The following is a 20,113-nucleotide window of genomic DNA, read 5'->3' on the forward strand; positions in this document are numbered from 1 at the left end:
CTGTTGCACTTCGTGGTGCAGCAACCTCGTCCGACCCGCTCCGATGCCCGATTTCAGTGGTCTGTGGAATATGGACCCGTCTGAAATTCGCTACAAGCAGATGCTCCTCGACTCTTCTTACGTGTAATAGCTGTGTCTTCGGGGCTGCATGAATAAACGTGTGCAGAACATGAAAGTGGCTTTCCGGAGTACTGGCTTTAACTTGCCTTGGGAAAATTATTTCCAGTTGGGCGTTACAGAGTTTCAGCATATGCCTTTGGGAAGGGTTAGTAACAAATAAAATCAAAGCAATTAGCATGAAGTGCTGTGTTTTAACTACGAGACTCCTAACATACATTTTTGCATTCAAGATTTTACATCAGGGTTAAAAAGGTTACAGGGGAAAAGGGTTAAATCAGACCGCCTAGGAATAAAGCTTGGCTGAGAGATGAAGTTGGCCTCAGAGCCCGTACAACTTCTCGCCAGCCTGACACCAGTTTCCCACTGCTGAAGTCACTGTAAAGGTCCTAATTTACCTCTTTGGGATAGAATTTTTCCTTGGGGAAGAATTTCTGATTCTCCTTGTCGAGCTGTTGGCCTCTGTACAGAGGTCCCACACACGGTTACCAGTGCAAGCATCGATACACACAGAAGAGACAAGAATTTGTTACAGTAGGACCACCGATTTATTTCCCAAAGGCTACTGAACAAGAACTTGGCTAAGACAAGAATTTTGAGTGACATATGCCTTTGGCCAGATTCAAAGTAGTGCATTCAGAGGTAAACTTATCTCAATATAATTCCCAGTGCCCTAACTTTCCCCAAATTACCCTTTTTAATAGAAAATCAGTTCTCTGCTATGCTCTTTGAAATGAAATCAGATTAATAAACTGAGAAAAATTGTTTACTCATTATTTCCAAAGTGATTATGGAATAAATAAAAACTAGTACCACTGTATATATGCACCATAAAAATGAGCAACACTCATATTATTTACTGTGTATTTTCATAGGTGCTATCACATAATATATTGTTTCTGTCTTGAGCTAGTATCTTGTTCTTCAATGGGTTGTTCCTTATTTTTCCTAAAACGTGTATGCAACTGAACTTTGAATCATGAAATAAAGAATACAGTTCTTAATTATAGCTTTATTTAGAACTTCTAGTAAACAAGGCGGGATTAATCTCACCAGAAAAATACCATTTCGGAGCTATTCTGTTACCCAGGCTGAAAGGCAAGTGCAGTAAATCAAAAGCTGCTGCAATGAAACCCCTGATGTCAAAACAGTGAGTCAGTCTCTCTCTCTCTGAGAAACACACACGCACACAGAGCATACATGGATGTAGCACCTGGATGCTATTTTAGCTGTAAATGCCACAAGTTAGCTGATGCCTATTCAGCTGTTTCACGAAGCAGACATCTCTCCCCCACCCCCTGCCCCGGCACGTTATAATCACCGAGCACAAAGGGAGGCTTTATTAATGTGGTGATATTCAAGACAACAGCAGGAGCCCTCTCTTTTTTAACCTCATTAAATTAAGTGTGTGGCGCATTCCACCTTAATCAAAAGAACACTCCCCAAAACATAACTACTTTCCTTTTATTCAGCATTTCTAGTGATTAAGTTCTAACATCATTAACTATTGGCTTTCTCCAGAACGCAACATTAGTACAGAAGAAGCTCTTTAAGTTCCACCCATTCTTCATACAAAAACTACTGTGAAGGTAGAAACCACATGTATAAGGCCTTTTTTTTCAGACTGTCTCCTTCGAGTGAGATTCCCAAATCTCTGATTTTAGGCAATCTTTTACCACTGATTACACTGATTTTACCACTGATGACTACCTCATTGGTCTATATGTGGAATTATTTTTCAAAATAGGCAAAAAAAGCTGTTCTGAAGTGGTCAGTATGTGGCTGCCAAGAACTAGGCCATGAATCGTATTTGCAGTTGCTACGGTTCATTGTTCTTCAGCTCTGAATCTGCCCTTCTCCCTTAAACTGTGGTGACTCGTTAATGATAATGGATAGATAATTTTTCAAGCTTCGTTGTTCTATAGGCAGCTGCTCATTCCACTGCGTATTTCAAGAATGGTTAGAGAAACTGAAAATGTAGTACACAGTGTTACATATAGACCCTCTACATCATAACCTTTCCTCAATAAAAGCCTTTTTTAATTCTGTATTTATGTTCTGAAGTCTATCCCTTGAAAGATTATTTACGTTCAGCCCGTGAATGTTTGGGGTTTTTTTAAATATATTCCCCAGAATGGTTGGGAATGTGAAATCCAACCTAGTATCCAGAATGCAGTACCAGTATCCCACTGTGACTATAAAAGCTTTCTGTTGGTGTTCTGGCCTTCATGCTGCCCCTCTACTATCACTACATTTCTGTGCTTACGTGTTACAACTCATTTATATTTTGTCCCTGGTACTAGAACACACGTCTGTGGGATGTTTCCATAGGACATAGATCTTTTGGACTCGATGATCTTAAAGGTCTTTTCCAACCTAAATGAGTCTATGATTTCATACATGATGACACCAGCAGCATAATGTCCAAGTAACCTCTGGAAAAGGATTTGATGGGACAGAACTTGAAAAAATTAGTTCAAGTCAATGTTTCCCACTGCCACAGTATTCCTGATTGGTACCTACACATTGATTTGGCAGCAAGTTTTTACACAAAGTTGAACCTCTGTAGTATTTGGAAATTGGATTTGTCCCTTAAATTCTTACAAAAGGAAAGGTGGAAGAAAAACAGATGGAAAGAGCTATACAGAACCGATGCATAATTATTAAAACAATATCCAGGCCCAGTAAGCTGAGTTTATCAGCAGTGCTGAAGGTCAAGAGAAAAAAATTGGATTTGCGTCAGGAAAAATGGAGTGTGAAGGAAAAGGGAAAGGAGCCACATCTGATGCAGGATTTTTGTGACTGCTTAAGCACTGTGAACAGCACAGTGACTATTTGTCACCCTGGAGCGTGGTCTTGTAAACGCCTCCGCCTGTTAGTATAGCATGTGGTTTGTAACTGTTCAAACACCATACATCAGGCCTCATCCTGCTCTCAAAACTCGTAACAAAGACTTTGGTGCAAATGGCTTTTTTACCAATACACAGGTGCATGTATTTGGGAAGGTGTCTGCCTGCAATGTGGAAAAGTAGGAAATCATGCATATGTATTAAGTTTTACTTTCGATTTTTAGCATACAGATTTGGCTAGCTAAAAATGAGACTATTAGACTATAGACTATAGCTGTACTCTAGGTCTTGGATGTTATTAATGAAAACACACAGTAAGCGGTTTAAACACAATATTAAAAGCTGTGCTTCAAGTTCTAATTGTGTATTGGGGTGGGGATTGGTCTTAACAAATGACCCGGTAATAAGGCAATGTATTTATAGAAGTCAAATATTATAAATAACATGGCCAAAGCTTTACTATTTTATAGAGGCATATTCAGTTACAATCTGAGTCTAAGGACAGAGATATATTTACATTAATGCCTAAAAAATCTGCTTATCTTTATGGGTAAGCCTTTATATTGTGGAGTTCCTTTTGCAGGCACAGGTGGGTAGAAGAGAGAGCAGGGGAAATGTAGGCATGAAGGAGGGGTGCAACCAGCTATGAGTGGGGGAAATGGCAGGGCTGCAGCGTAAGGAGTGTGCTCCGTCATGTGCACAGCTTCTCCCGAGTCCCTCACATTTTCCAGTGGCAGCGTGGGAGTTTGAGAGAGGAATGCATTCCTAGCCTCTCTTTTAGGGGAGTAGAAATTATTTGAGTCCTAGTTTCAGAGGCGGTAGAAGGAAGGGAGCTCTTATAATCACTAATAAACAAACTAATTAATTTTGGTATTTAACTAGGTTAGGTCTGAGTTGGAGCAGTTTTCCAAACCAGCTCACAAGACGCCTGCACAGACAGGGTTACACACGGCTGGAGGCTGGGGGTTGAGGCAGGAATGCAGAGTTGAAGAGAGATCAGGAAACCGAGGCAGAACCACGAGCTGCATCTAAATTTACGTTTAAGTTACAGGCTGAGGGAATATTTGGAGCAGAAGGGTCGTGCCGTGCTGCAGGCTCATTCAAACCTTCTGTCCATTGCAAGGCCTGCGAGGGGTAGTTCACATATAAAGCATACCACATTATGCCAATGGCAGCTTCCTGGAGGTAATGGGGGTGGGATGGCTGTCCAGAAAATGGTTCACAAGTTTTAACAGATGTTCGCTTTCTGACCAGGCCAAACCAGTCTGAATTTGAAGTTTAATTGTAAAATGGAAGACAGTCTTAGTCCATATCCAGCTCCACTGAAGATGTAAGATTTTGCTGTAGGCTTCAGGGAGGATCCTGACATAGTTCCTATTGACTGTTGCACCTAAACTAAATTGGGTAAGTGGGAGGAACATTTCTGAGTACCATGTTTCCTATTGCAGGTTATCATGGAGTTAACTTTAACCATAACTGCTTTTAATGTCCACGTTTGTCTAAGATTTTGCATTATCAGTCATCTTTAATGACACAGGTAAATTAATTGCATCGACACTGATTTATTAGCATTCTGCCAAACAATGTTTATTAATTTCTCTTTAACTACAAATACAATTCTAAATCTTACAAAAGCACATTGCTTATAAAAAGCACGGCCATTTAATCAAAACACATCAAGTGTTCGGTCATTATATGGAAAAATGCTATCTTGTAGGAGCTTCCTTAAGTAATTTATCAAATGCTAAGTTCATTAAGAAGTTTTGGGCCAAACTCTGTTGATGCAAATATAGGATTCGGGTCCCTGTGTTAATAAATCAAAAGGCCCCAAGGTTGTACTTTCCGTTTAAAAGAACTTGTCCTTTTAATTTGCTGTATGACTACACAAACTTTATGGCTATGACTATGATTTAATTTCCATTTCTGGCCTGCAGGAAAAGTTTCTGTACACAAATGCCAGCAGCAATATCAGAGAATATTTTGGTTCTAGGCCCTAGGATATAACAACTTGAAATATCTGCCATACAAATCATAAAAACGTGCAAACAAAGCATATGCTTTCTCAGAACAGCACTTTATTTTGATCACTAAGTGATCACTGTTTCTTTATAATGGTTAAATATTCTACTGATAATACAATGGATTGCTCTTTAATTTTTAAACCGAGTTACTATTTTTAAGGAGGTGGACGAGTAGATGACAGTCTTGTTAGTAAAGACAGATTTCACTGTATATACTGTTTTTCTCTATAAGCCATCAAACTGAACACAGCAGAAGTATAAAGCTTTGTCACACGAAGTAGCAAAATAGCCTTGGATTTTAAGTTTCTTTAAATTTTATATTGCTTATTTTTCATTGTATAAGCCACTGTGATAATCCAGTCTTCTTGTAATTAAATGATGAGAGCTTGAAATAAATTATTTGTCAAAAAGTTTTCAGACTTTCAGACAAGATTTTTAATTCTGAAACAATTTCCATGATAAGGGAAATACTGGCCACACTGAGGTCAATGACAGAAACTCCCACTGTCATCATTTAAACCAGTTTCATTCAGTGAGTTTATAAAGCAAAATAATCTACTAAAAACAAGCTTAAAATCGTATCCTTAGTTATTAAGATAAGACTAGTATGTTTAGTAAAAGGGAGAGCATTTCCAGCTTAACATGCTGAATCGTGGACATTCACAGCCTGATTGGACATGAATAATGAATAGTTCACTTAAGCCCTGCAAAACATATATTTTACCTGGATTTTTTCCCTGGACTCAAAAACGATTAATCATAAATTCAGCCAATAGTCCAAATCTCAATATTTAAAAACAAACAAACAATTTTTATGTATTTTAGAAAAATATACTGAACAGAAATCTTCAAACTGGAAAACAAAGGAAGAAACCCATTATGAATAGTTAAAATGTGCAGTATGCTGGTTTTTTAAATAAATATATATATACATAGAATCTTATTCTACAGCTACTAGACAGGCAATTTCTTATTTGTGAAAACTGAAAAATGCATATAAAATAGAATCCTTCCTATCAGAAACAGCTTTTCGATATTTTTAATAAAGGCACAAATGCTTAAATTCTTCAGCCTTTGCCTAGTCATGCTTCATATAGTATATATATCAAAAATAAGTGTCAAAGGTTTAAAGACATTATTATGATTCCTCTATATGATCTGGAGATTTACTACAGGTACTTACAGACCACAGTCATGGTGTTTCTCAGTGACTTACAAGATAAGCAGAGTCCAGTCATTGACAACAGCTTAATGGACAAAAGATAGATCTTTCAGCGAAATAAAAAATATTTCAGTTGAACCCACTATTTTTGTAATAAATTAATTCAGTCATTCTCAAAACCCTAATATGCTTCTTTTCCAGTTAAATATGGGATCAGTGATGGTTCTTAACTGAAAGTTTCTAAGTAAAAGGAAAAGAACCACTGAGAAATTCTGAACTCTGATAGGTAGCCACAATCCAAAATTTTAAAACACTGGAAATGGATGTTAACCAGCTTTCAACAGCTCATCAGAAAGCTACTGAGTAGAAATAAAGGATGGCTAAATTATACCTTGTTCAAATGGCTTTAATTTTCTTTCTATACATGCCATTATTTGAAAAGAAAATTTGAGGAACAGCAAACAAGATCGTCTGTCCTAAATTTGTGAAAAGTTACATTGTAAAGCATAATTAAGGACTTTCTTTTTTTTTTTCCCTGCAAATTATTATAGCCATCCAAGGTCAACAAATAGAGTCTGGTGAAATGAAACTCATTTGAATTCCTCATATTAAATCGTATCCACAGTAATGTTCAGTTCCATTGGCATGAGCAGTCAATAGGCTCTTGAATGACGTACATAATTTCAGTGCCATTTCCTGAGCAGCGTAGTGGCACAGTCAGATTACGTGTTCCATTTTCTCGACAACATTTACAGAATCTTAAATGGCTATCAATATTGACATTGAAAATTGTTGCAGATGGGCATTTTCCGTCACAAGAAGCCACTTTTATCTGTGAGTAAAAGAAGAACTGAAGTTAGACATCTCAGATTCTGTTATAAAAATATTACATTTCAAACTTCTATGTGATTAAAACCCATTTTTACATTTGAAAAGGACTCTGGTCTTAAAAATTATTTTGTCTTCTAAAATTCATTCATGCTAATACTTTAATACTTCTTTATTAATTAACCTTTTTTTTGTTGTTTAATCATGTATACTCTCTTCACCTTGAGCAAAACGTTGTGCTGCGGATACTAAAATCGAATCCCTAGTTTAATACTTCAAAACAGCATAGATAAATTCACGTTCTTTTCATGTTCACTGCTGAAAAGTTAAATTCTTTTAAGCAAAACAAAGGAAAGTCTGTCCTTCTCCTTGAAGGCTCAAGAGGAAAAGCATATCCGTGCAAAAGCTTTTCCCTTTCTTATTCATACTGTTTGTGAGTAAGTGCACACCAGTATGAGCTGTGTTACCGCTGTAAAAAATATATTTCAAAAGTAGGTGCAGTAACAAACCAGCAAAGGCAGAGACTGGCTGTAAAATTATTTGTGCGCTAGACTTCAGCAGAGCAAAACTTTCTCTCGCATTACATTATGGGAAGAGTCTTCTTAGCTGATACTTGACAAAAAAGAAATTGATAATTTTTAATTAAAACTTAAGCAGAGTTGATATGCTCAGAAACTGAGATCTAGTTCGTTTTGTGATAGTTTTAAATCTGATTTCTTATGAAATAAGCTGTATGAAATGCTTTGATCCACCCCCTTCCAAACAGCTTGTGAACAAATGGGCCGTATCCTATTTAGACCAAAAGGTTACTCCTACAGCTTTCCTGAAATTTGACAGGGGAAAAAAAGACCTTGTCCTAAGCACTAATATTGTCAGCTATTAATTAATTAAATGTAATCATACTCAGCCCTATCCAAAGTTTGTCAGCGTTAATCTGGCCAAAGAACACATATGTAGTTCCAAAACGGCCACGGCATGGGGCCACTTGATGGGCCAAAATCATGTGATTGAAATAAGAGTGCCAGGGGCTTTGCGGTGGGGGAGTTGAAGAGGAAAGAAAGTGGAGCTAAGGATGTGAATAGAGATTTTGAGTACATGAAAACCTGGAGGTACTTCTGGGTGAAGGGTAAGGGAATCTGGACTGTGGGAAGGGTGGGCAGCCATCAAGGAAGTGGGGAACAAGAAGCTACTGAGGAAAGGAAGCTGTAATACAGGGGAGGTGGGAGGGATAGGGGTAGGTCTTTTGGGAAGATGGGTAGAGGGGAAAGGAAAGAGAAAGAATCTACACAGAAAGTCACAAAAAGGAAGGCTTCATTTGTTGTGCCATTTGTGGACTGTTCTGGCCAACATTCTCGTTGCTCATCTCTAACCCTCTCTAATTCTGCAGCAATGTAGAGAGGCCATAACTGCACAGAGCACCCTCGATAGTGCTGCATCATTGGCTCGTAAGAGACACTAGAATGAGTTTGTTTCCACTCCCTATCCTGTTCCCTAAATGTCATAACTCTTAGCCTTTCTGTCTGCAGGAAAGCATTTAACAGGTTTTTACAGAACTAGATTCAAGGGCAAGGTCCTTTTCAGCTAGCTTAAAAACCTGTGAGGTTTGACTAAATCTTTCTTTTTAATACTTTTTGCTTTAGTCAGTACCACGTCTTTATTTTGTCATATTGCTGTCCCTTAACCTAGGTTGTTGAAGTAACTGTGAACTTCTCCACAGTCTTCTCTCCTCTTAACTGGCAAATAACTGTAATTTCATCTACATATTTATACTCCCTCATTACTAACCCTTTTTCTGAAACTAAACCAATACACCACACACACTTACTTCTGCTATTAAACTTTGGGCATGTCACTGTTGACCTTCTAGCAGGATGGAAATTAACCTGCTCAGCTTCCAATCTGTGATGATATTTTGCCTCTTCCCTTATGACTGTTTAGGTTCTTCAACAAAATCTTATCAGAGGCCTTTTGGAAGTCTCAAGATACCGTGCCAACAGCTTCTCCTTTAAGTCCTACATGAGAAGCACATTTGCTGCTTGCACATGGCCTGGGTTTTGTAGATGAGGCTACACCAAAGCTGAGAAATGAGATGTCTTAAGCAGACCCATAAATAAATGGGATCATGAATTTATGATATGGAGACACATGCTATGTGGAGGAGAAAGCACCCAGAGAGTAAAGGTCTCCAAAGAGGAATGCAGCAGTGTTTCCATCACATCCTAAGTGGAAGCATTTCTACTCCTCTTTTAGAGTGGGATGTTATTTCATGGTGAGGAGTTCAATGCCGTTGTTGGTTCCAGGGAGGAGGGCTCAGTCTTTCAGCCATAGGAACAGCTAATTTACAAGCAGGATAACATTCCTAGGGTCAAAGGTCTGCTTTTGAGAAGATAGCAGCATTTTTTGTTGTTTGTTGATAGCCATAACCCACTTCTTAACACTTGATTTGGTATGCTATAGGCCCAGCATCAAACACGGCTCTTTTATGCTTACCGGGCTTTGACTTATACAATCATTTTTTCTTATGGTTGTCCTGATTGTCATTTTCTGGCAAATCCTTTCTTCCTTTTTGCCTGATAAAATACAGAAAATGCGTTCTCAATCAGTACACTTGTACTGTGTTTGCCACTAAAAAAGTGAAACTATTAAAATATTTTTAATAATTTTAATTTTAATAATTATTGTTTTCATTAATGTACACACTGAAACTATTACTTTCATCATTAAATAATATTTTAGAAAAAAATCTCTTATATTAATAAATACTTCCTGTGAAGAATTATCGATTTCACAGCCAGCACATATGAGGCATTAAGCTATACAGATTTTATAAATATTAAAAGACTAATACGATTTTCACTTGCACATAAGGCAATACAAATATAAGCAATTGGAAAAAAAGATGTCTCAAGTAATTTTGAATAGTATTAGAACTAATTCTGTTATAATAAGAATATTGAATGTAAATAAGATATTGATTCTGCAATTTAGAAAATCTTCAGAAGTCAACGTTGGAGAAGGTAAAGCTGTGAATGTGATTACAACCTTGATGTTATTTTGAATGTTTAAAATTTAAATAGAACTATATAGTTTCAATATATTTTGAGAAAGGTGTCCTTGAAGGAAACTTTGAAAGAGAGAGATGCATATATTTGCTAAATATGGTGCGGTTTTTACCACCAGAAGTGAAGTACGTAGTGCTGAGTCAGCATACAATTATAGGATTAGGGAAATACTGCTTTTTAAAATACATTTTAGGAGATATTGGTAGGAGTTTTTTATTTGAAAAATAATGCTGTACAGTGCAAAGCCATTTTAACATAATAAAAATCATAATATAATACTGAAACAATTAAACGTACAATCTTTCATGCTGCGCTCCATATCAGACTGTTATTAGTGTCTGTGTATCAGCAATTACTTAGATCTCCTATTTCACTGCCCATCAAAATCAACTATTAGTTTCACTGAGCAACCCTTGTGGACACCCAGCATATAAAGTAATAAGTGCTATTCAGCAGAGTTTCTCCCCCTTCAGCACATGCCTTCATGGTTGGGTGTACACAAAAAGAACAACTTTTCTGTTCCCCAGAAGCTTGTGAGCACTTTTATAAGGTAAATGAGCTCCGAGTAACCAAGATATTCTGCAATCACAGCTCCAGTGGGTATTTAAAAGTTAGGCTGGCTGCAGAGTACAGCTAGATTTTAATCTGTGCACTGCAGGATCGGCCAAGCTTCTGTTACTGAACTGGCAGATCACCGTACGGGCGAAGGTGTTAGCCTACAGCATCTTGGTTTTCCTTCCTCAGCAACACAAGAAAAAATGTCCTGTGATATTTCCATCAGATAGAGCTTGCCAGCATGGATAAGTGTACACAACACAGTCTTTGTACTTCTACAAGTCATACAGAGAGATATATGACATTTCAGCGTATAAGGTGCAGATGTCTAATGAAAACTCTGCTGCTATACTTTTCTCCCTCCCACCTTCAACTGTCAAGAAGATCTGCATTCAGTATCAGGTGTGCTTTTTTTACTCACTCCTTATTTCAGTAAGGAATTTCTATGACTTACCTATTCTTAAAAGCAAAGAATTATGATCATAATACAACAGTTTTGTAACATTCTGTAAAGAGTATTATTAACGCATGATTGTAATTGCATGTTTGCTCCCACCAACATTTTCATAACTCTGTAAAACATGTTATTTGCGACAAAAAAAAAGAAATACAGCATAAATCCATATCTGCAAAGGTGAGACCGGGAAGGAATGCACGCTCTTGCTCTATTTTACGGCAAAAACAGTTCCGTCATTAAATTCAGAGACCTGGGATCAGATTTAGAATCTCTTGGCAACAATATTCAGGATGATGATATTTTTAAAAATCAGATTTTGTATTATGACTACCCTGTGCAGTAAGTTCATGTATTAAAACCAATTTCAGAAATGAACAGGAGGAAGAACCATCAGCAGCATATACATATACATAAATGGATGAACCTAATTCTGACACGTGCTGAGCAGTGAACCCTAACCAGGCTTTAGAAAACCACTGATCTGGGAGGCCAACAGGGGATCAGTATCTCTCAGTATCAGGCCCAATACCATTAACTGCATTGAAACATTTAATGGTAATGACAGCTACATGCATATATCAAGCAGTGCTTACACTATTATTAAAAAAAGAAAATACATTATTAAGAATAATACCTGGTTCACAATTAATACTATCAGTAGGCACTACTGGACTAATGGCAAAGGGTAATAGACCCAATCCAGAACCTGGCAGAATCATTAGGAATATAAGTTTCTCACGAAATAAAAACATTTTTATATAAATGACATTTCATTAATTCTTACACTGCCAACTGCAATTTTTCTTATAGAAAAAGATGATGAGCTTTCCTGTTAGTCTTCCAAATTTAGAAACTCTGCAGCTGCTTCAAGTCTCACTAAAGATGGCCTAAACTTTATTACTCTCCTGGTTAACAGAAAACGGGAATGATGCTTCCTTGTAAACCAAACTTTTGCAATGAGTCTCTCTATGGCAAGGTAAGAATTAAATATATGCACTCACTTTGCATGCATTGAATCAAGCTCTTTCAGAAAGATTATTTGTTCCCATTAAAACCCCAAGGTGTTGCAAGCTCTATTTATAAGTATTCTTCTTAACTGCTTCACCACAGGGCACATGCTTTTAGTTAAAAATAAAACAAAATAAAAATAAAAATAAAATAGCATATCATTTTATGAATTGCATCTGGTTTTTAGCAGCCACCTCCGCAAGTATTTCTGAAGTATAACAATGCCTTTCCTGAGGCCACAGAATACGGCCAAAATTATAAATCTTCCTGGTCAACAGAAAATCAGCAGCCATTAATTCTTTAGACTAATTTTCTAAATTAAGCCAACCTAATTTGAGGGGGGTTATTGAATATTTTTCAGCATAGTTTATATCACTAGAGATAGAATATCAATAAGATTTTAGCACAATTCTGGTGTGTTACTTTGCTGATTCTCATTCCAAAAAAAGTATTCTGTTTTATTAAAATAGCTTTTATTTTCTATGTTTTGAATACAATAGAACAACAAGGCTTGCAGTTCACTTTCAAAGCTTTGCATAACTTGGAAACTTGAGTATTGTTCTGTGTTTGATAAGTATGAGCATTTCCCCCTATATCACCAAATTATTTACAATACACTGCACTTCTGAATTTTATTAAATAACTCTCCAAAATATTGTTATGTCTGTGACTTCCCATTCAATATTATTAAGTAAAGGTTTGTCTAAAAGAATTCCAAAGACTAATTTGTTTATGTATTTTAACTCTTAATATTGAACACAAAAAAGGCCAAAACAGGGGGAAGAGGATTTTCTGTGGCATACAACATGTTCTTGCTCTACACAATTAGTTTTACACAACAGTGTTTTATTTTTACGTGTACATAATTATATACCTTGATAATAAAAAGTTTCCTAGTGAAAACTGCAGAGAAAATCAGTTTGTTCTCAACTGACTTTTACAATTGCATAAAATATTAAACCTACAAGTTTGCTTCACAATTCATCATATTTTAAAGTTACACACTCAGAAAATGTGAATGTACTCCCAGGTATTAAAAAGCCAATTTGGATTTGGAGATGTATTTCAAAATTAATTGGGAATCAGTTTCAGGGTGGAAAATCCTTATCTTTTGTTGTGAAATTTCATATAGGCAATATTTTAGAGCCAGCTTAACAATAAAGAGAATGTTTTCATTATTTTAATCAAGATAACTTTTCATCTTCCACAGCTTCTATTTGGAGAGATTTGGTTATACTCCAGAACAATAATGTTAAAAATCACCAAGTCAGCAGGAATTGTTAGGTAACTATAACAATCTTATCTGATTTGTGGGGGGACTGCATGCTTTTTCCTTCTTTTTGTCACAGCAACTGAGGTTAAAAAACAAGCCTTCCAAAACCAAAGCCAAGCTAGAACATAATGCAGCCTTCATCACTTACAGGTCTTGCAGCAGCCATCATTATATGTCTGCACAATTCCTCCATTCTAGAAAAACAAAAGGAGAATATATCAAAAAAGACTGTGCCCGATGCAAAGGTGAATTGTATCTCAAGACGTTCCATGTTTTAAAGATGTCCAACTATTGAAAAATAGTATCACTGACATCAAGAGAATTACACAGATGTGATCAGCTGACGGTTTGGTTCACAAATTCTTTACAACCTCTGACATTGAAAATGAACTTGTCACTGCTTATCTGATCTGATCTGACCTATTCTCCTTTGAATAAGCCCCTTAGTTCCTATGAGCATCTTTTTATATCATCTACTACTGTTTCCCCACCGATGAGATTTATTAGGATAGTTTAAAAAATTCATGTATGCAACTGTGCTGATAATGTAAAATGATTTACACTGATCATATGCCAAGGAGAAAATTAACACCTAATAAGTAGCTCTTTACAACATTAAGTGTATGTATGTGTATATACACTGTTTTGAAAGAGATCATTAACTGCAGAATTTCAGAACCATTGGTGTGCTCAATTATTTTTCTCAGTTATAGTCTTTGTTATTGATTTCTTCTAAAGTTGCTTGTTAGCTAGAAATTAAAAATGTATGAAAGTGAAGAAAATGTCCTTCTGAAATTAAAAGAGAGCATGAGAGGGAGAGGGAGAGGGAGAGGGAGAGAGAGAGGCTGTCAGAATGGGTGCAAGCAAGAAACAGACACCCACAATTTTAGTGGATAGCCCGGAACTGCTTATCAAGCAGACAACTGGACATAAATAGCACTCTTATGATAACAACAGACAAAAGACATTTTTAAGCTTCCATCTTTTCATGCTATCATGTATTTTTAATCTCATTACAGAAAAAAATACTGAATAAGTTGTTCAAGAACTTCTTAAATGAGCACTTAAACTCAGCCTCTTAAATCCGTATTCCTAAATTATCCTGAGCTGCCTGTCAGAAAAGCTTTCTCCTCAGCTACTGGCTCAAGTCTGTGCTCAGTATCTCTGAAAAACAGGTCAGACTGAGTCAGGAAGTTAATTTTAGGGCCCCATTCTTTAAAATCTTAACCATTATTACTAAGGACAGATCCTAATAGACAGTGGCAAAAGGGTTCCAAATGTGAAACTGAAGCATAAACTCAAAGTAGAACAAGCATTAATTTCAGATAGAATACCTTCTTCAGGACTGGAAGAAATAAGGACTTTTTTAAACAAACGCAACAGGTAGGTAGGACTTGTGCTGAATTTACAATCTGTAGTCAAGGCAGCAATGGTGCTTACCCTCTCTACATGTATATTTATTTTATTATTATTTGCAGCTTATATTAAATATATGGGGTACTGCAAGTGCAAGAATTATAAGAGGTAGTATAAAGTTAGAGAAGTATTTAATTAGAAAATAAAGTTGTAAACAAATATGTAACGTGTGAAGCACCCACAGCCTTCAAACCACTTTGTATAGGTATGGCAATGTACGTTTTTAGATATATGATGTAGGTAGATACCCTTTCTTGTATGATAGATATTTTTTGTTGTGTTCCACAAAGTTTAGTTTAAGAGATAATAAAGTTTATATATACTCTGTCATCTTCCTAATCTTTGCACAGCTTAAGGAATTTTTAATATAGCCCACTTTTATATGCAGCATTTCTGAATAGCTGATCCAATTTATTTAGTGTATGTGTACTACAAACATGGCAAAGTGTTATTCCAAACTAAAATAAGACATAGTGAATAGCACTTTATATAGTGGTATCTCAGGCGTGATTCCAATTCCATAACACTTTAAAATCAATCATCATTAAGACCCAAACCAAACTTTCATACTCCTCACAGATATTTTGTCAGTCAAAAAGCAAACAGGAACATGGAAGACAAGACTGTAAGTTGCTCACTTACATGTTTGCACTTACCACTTTTTCAGTTTAAAGAGAGTGTGTGAGGTATGCGTGCGTTGTCAGGTGTAAGCCAAACTCCACATTAGTTATTGTCACTTACCTCACCCAAAGTACAAACCTTTGTACACTCAGTGTCATTAAAAGGAGGGCACACAACACTTGATCCCAGTATGATAGCCCCCACAGCAGTCTTTGCGCACTTGTAGTTGGTGCAGTTGGAGCTCCAGGTGCTTCCTTCCTGAATAGTTAAAACAAAACCATTGTCAGGAAAAGCAAATTATTTCAGCTTTATCTCCAACCCCAAACGGCTGTAAAAGTGGTGCCCTCGTGCTGTAGTACCTACTGGAGTAGAAAGTTTGTTGCAGACCACCCACAGGTGGCAAAGGGAGGGACCATCCTCTAACTACCAGTAGCATGCCCATATCCATGGCTCTAGTCTCCAGCATGCTGCTCAGCACAGCTGCCCTAGTACAGAACGAAAGGGCTCTGTGCCAGAAAAAAAGACTGATAGTTTCTTTTGCTCCAAAAGCAATGGGAAGCGTGAACCAAGTCATGGCCGCATCCAAGTTTCCTTGTATGTGGATGCTGGAACACACCATTGGGATCCTGAACCCCAGTGCTTCTGCTCACACACTTCCTTTCTGTAGAAACCAGAATGAAGAGAAGAGCGGCCCTGGGAAGAGGGGGACATAGAAGTCCTGATGTGAACTCAGAAGCTCCCAACTCATCTGAATCACAGTCATGAATTAGAGTTACAATTTTAACCCTACCTTGCACTTAGAGCATATCCAGCCTTAAGTAAATGATGATATTCACATATCTTTGTAGAAAATATTACAACCAATGAAATGAAGTCAAGTATTTACCTAGCGTGAAATGGCAGGTCTTCAAATAAACGCACTTTTTTCCTATCATATACCATAAATAGTCCCTAAGTGCGTAACCAGCAGTAAGGAGGTATGAAGCAAGACTCACAGCATGAGTTAGCTAAGAAGTGACTGTCAGGTACCCATATATCATATCATTATAGTTATTTTCTGTCTCTGTCCAGAGGCACTTACCTCATACACAATTAGTGTTCCATTCTTGGTATGAAAAGAGCAGGACACGTTTTGACAGGTACCACAACAAGTATGGTGACTGGAGGAAGGAATATATATTTGATGCTGGAAAGAAAGGAAAGCAAAAAAAAGGAAAAAAAAACCCTGTATTTTTTAAACATTCAGTATATGAAAATTCATTGATTTCTGAAACTAAAAATACCAAGAGAAACAATATACAGATGGATGGAGGGATGGACATGTTTACATATGCTGCTAGAAATTGCTCCTCAAAATAATCCTGGAGACACAAGATATACATCATCACTGTAAAGTTCTCAAGTTCTTTCTGAGCAAACAGGACTAGCAGAAGGCTTCACTTACAGTTTTATCCCAACTGCGTAGTTGCGCTCACAGATTACATCATTCCTGTTTTTTAAGAATACTCACAGTTTCACATTGCTGGGAACAGTTCACCATTGCAAAATGCATGGCATTGTATCCTGTGCTCTGATCTTTTTCTTGTAAACACCGTACAGTGTAACAAAGGTCTCCATCCAAGTACTGAATCACTGACTGTCCAGGATTCAGTACTGTGACCTCTTGGAAGATGCACACATCAGCCTTCTCTAACAGCAAAAGAAATAAATGTTACCAGAGGAAAAAAAATCATCAGACAAATTAACAGAATCACTGAAGACAAATATAGGGCAAAGTCCTATGCTCTCCAGAAGTTTTCTCCCTTTTAGACTTGGTTGGTTTGTTGTTTTAATTACCAAACCAGGGGGGGGAAGAGGTATAATTCAGCCTAAGAAAATGCTACAAAATGCAAAACTGCCTAACACTGATAGTGTTCCTACTATAGAAGTAAAAAAAGTTCTGTTGGTCTTACTTTTAAGGAGTTCTAATATTTAACATTGGGCTAAGTACACTATATGAATTATTCTGTGCATCACAAAATGTAGCCTTTCTGTCAATTAAAATACTATGTCTACAATTACCTATGGTACAGTAACATGCTCAAGCTTACTGTGCTCCCAGAGGCAGTTTAGCCTGGGCTGCAGTCAGGATTGCAGCATACTTCAAGCACCCCCATGCAGTATGGCTGAAACTGTGCCTGCGTGGGTTCGTTGAGTGAGAGAAGGGAAGAGAGGCCTGATTTAAGACTGGGCACCTACCCTTGTGCTGGCTGGACAGGTCTGTTGCACTGGTGTGAGATGTGATCTCATTTGTGCTTGACAGTGGACTGGGAGCAGTCATACCACTTCCACCCAGCTGAGGTTCATAGCCTGCTTCCTGTCTGCCTCTCACCAGAGAGACAGCACCTGACTCTGAAACCACGGGCAGTTTTACAACACTCCTACGCCCCGCCAGAACAGACACTAAATGGATGGGTTGGCAGATAAAGCATCATATTCAGGAAAGAAAGCATAATTGCATAACTAGGTAGACACCCATAAAATCAAGATAAAAACATGTTTATGTTTGAGAAGGTTATTATGGTCCTATTTCTGCTTTCTTTGTGTGCTCTTTTTACTAAAAACTAAAACAAAACAGCTAGGAATATTAAAGAGTTACCACAAATGTAGTGAGTGCATCCACAAGCACTGGAGACACTACTGTCTATTTTTTTAACTTCTCCCTGAGTGTAAAGAGATAAAAGAGTTTGCAAAGTCATGAACAATTAAATGTAGTGCTAAACAGAGAGTTTTTATCTAAAAATGTAAGATATTACTTCCATCACTTCCAGCTCTGCTTTCCTAAAAGGCAAAAAATGCAGCATAGTCAAGAAACAGTAGCACGTTCAGAGTTATTCGACGTATTTATCTCTTTAAAAAGGAGCAAAGCACTTCATTTTCTCTAGGAATGCATATGAACAGCAGGGTGGCTAAATGGCAATTTTCCCTGAGACAAAAATTATTTCAGTAATAAACATACTAGCAAAAGACTGCCTTCTATGAATTTTCTTCCAAAAGATAGGGGGAAACTCTTCAAATTTGCAACTCCTGTTTAGACTTTACATTATGCAGTCTTCACAGAAGGGGAAGAGAAGGACAAGCTACAGACATTTGATAGGGAAAATATCCCTGTCACTGTGGTAATAATGGGAGTTTGAACTCATAATTATTTTCCAGATCACAGTCCCTATTATGAGAAAGTATGTGAGGAGCAAAATATTTATGACTTCTCATATCAGCTGAATTCAATAATGTTAAGTCATTTTAATTAAAAGCATAAATGATTAACAAAATAATGCATTTCTCCAGATGATACCTATGATCATAAAGCTCATCCTTCATTAATTGTTAAAAAGTATTAGGAATTATTTAGGTAGAAAAAAATTCCCAGCGTGTTGTTTCAAGTCAACATTGAACAGAATAACATTACAGTTGCTTTTCTTCCTTTGACACATCTTGAAACACACAAAGTGAAATTTCCCCCGGGAATAGTTGACAACACTGTGCAGAAACTTGATGGAGTTACATGCCTGAGCTGGGGACTGGGAGGCAGAGTCCCAGCCTGTCCCTGTTCAGCCTCATCACCTTTTACAACTAATTGAAACAAGGAATGGAAAGGGAGGAATAAGAGGGCTGAACAGCATTAATAAAAGTATGTAAAGGACAGTGCTTACCAATTTACAGGTCAGCATAGTAGTGTTTTCACAGCTACATTCTGAGAAGAGAACAAGAAAAGCACATTAGTCGGTTACCTGATTGGTAGCTTGTTAACATCAGTGACTAAGGAATAAAGTAATCATTACCACAGTGCCATTCTGGACAACACTGCCCAGGGACTTTTTTCTTCACAAGTGTCATGTCATCTGTGCAATTCATAGGAGACTCAGAGCAAAGGTTTTCATCACAAACTGAATGGAGAGAAAAGACCTGTATGAGTATTTACTCAAATTTCCTTTGAATTTTCCAGGTTATATTTCTCTTGATAAACTATTCTAAAAATAATGACATCTTTTATAATTTTTATTGTGTTTCTCGAGCATCTCTATTATACTTGGAATTGAAAAATAAACAAAGGCTTTCGAAAGTGCTTTTAGTGCCTTAGAACAAGTTTACATTTTCAGAAAACATCGCACAGCAATCATTTAATGTTCTTGCTGCTTCAGAGTGCCTCAAGATGATAATGAGTACCAAAGACAACTAAAATTACAGCTTTTGGAAAGACATGCTTTTTTTTCATCTCAGCTTTGCTGTAAAGCAAATTTCTGTGAGGTAGCGGGAAGCAACTGCCCTCCTGGGATGACTCTCATAAGAGAATACTTTCCTGTCTTATCAGAGGAGACTTACTGGGACTCTGAAAAAAGACCACACACTAACTTTCTACCTGCTAGAAGTTGGCAAAAACAGCGACAAAAGCCTTTGCAGAAACTTTCACCTGGGTGCAAGTACTAGGAGAAGGAAAAGACCAAAATGTGGAACCACCTGAAGTAAAAATTACTAAGCTCCAAACTGACTGGAAGACAATTTAATTAACTAAAATTACCCGAAGACTATAATAGGACGAGTAAATGCAGGAATAGTCCATTGATCTAAATTAAGCAGTTACACTTACAGATATTAGTTAAGAACATAGAGCACAATTTCTGTGTTTTATAAGGCCAGCAAAGTGACTACGTTACACTGAAAATACTCTTCTTTTGACTGCTCATTGTTTGAATAGTAGGGAACC

At 37.1% G+C, this 20,113-nt stretch overlaps 1 protein-coding gene across 1 annotated transcript in view; it reads right to left on the reverse strand.

Annotated features, from left to right (window-relative positions):
• Positions 1 to 4,188: 4,188 nt before the first annotated feature.
• OTOGL (otogelin like) overlaps positions 4,189 to 20,113 on the reverse strand; it is a 97,895-nt gene continuing 81,970 nt past the window's right edge. Inside the window, 10 exon segments of the mRNA XM_075090822.1 lie at positions 4,189 to 6,981; positions 9,468 to 9,547; positions 11,686 to 11,757; positions 13,481 to 13,526; positions 15,508 to 15,627; positions 16,451 to 16,555; positions 16,880 to 17,058; positions 18,008 to 18,071; positions 19,062 to 19,102; positions 19,191 to 19,295. Coding sequence (XP_074946923.1) covers positions 6,781 to 6,981; positions 9,468 to 9,547; positions 11,686 to 11,757; positions 13,481 to 13,526; positions 15,508 to 15,627; positions 16,451 to 16,555; positions 16,880 to 17,058; positions 18,008 to 18,071; positions 19,062 to 19,102; positions 19,191 to 19,295 — 1,013 coding nt within the window. The 3' untranslated portion in view covers positions 4,189 to 6,780.

This window comes from Phalacrocorax aristotelis, chromosome 1 (assembly GCF_949628215.1).
Source record: "Phalacrocorax aristotelis chromosome 1, bGulAri2.1, whole genome shotgun sequence".
NCBI classification, from domain to species: Eukaryota; Metazoa; Chordata; class Aves; order Suliformes; family Phalacrocoracidae; genus Phalacrocorax; species Phalacrocorax aristotelis.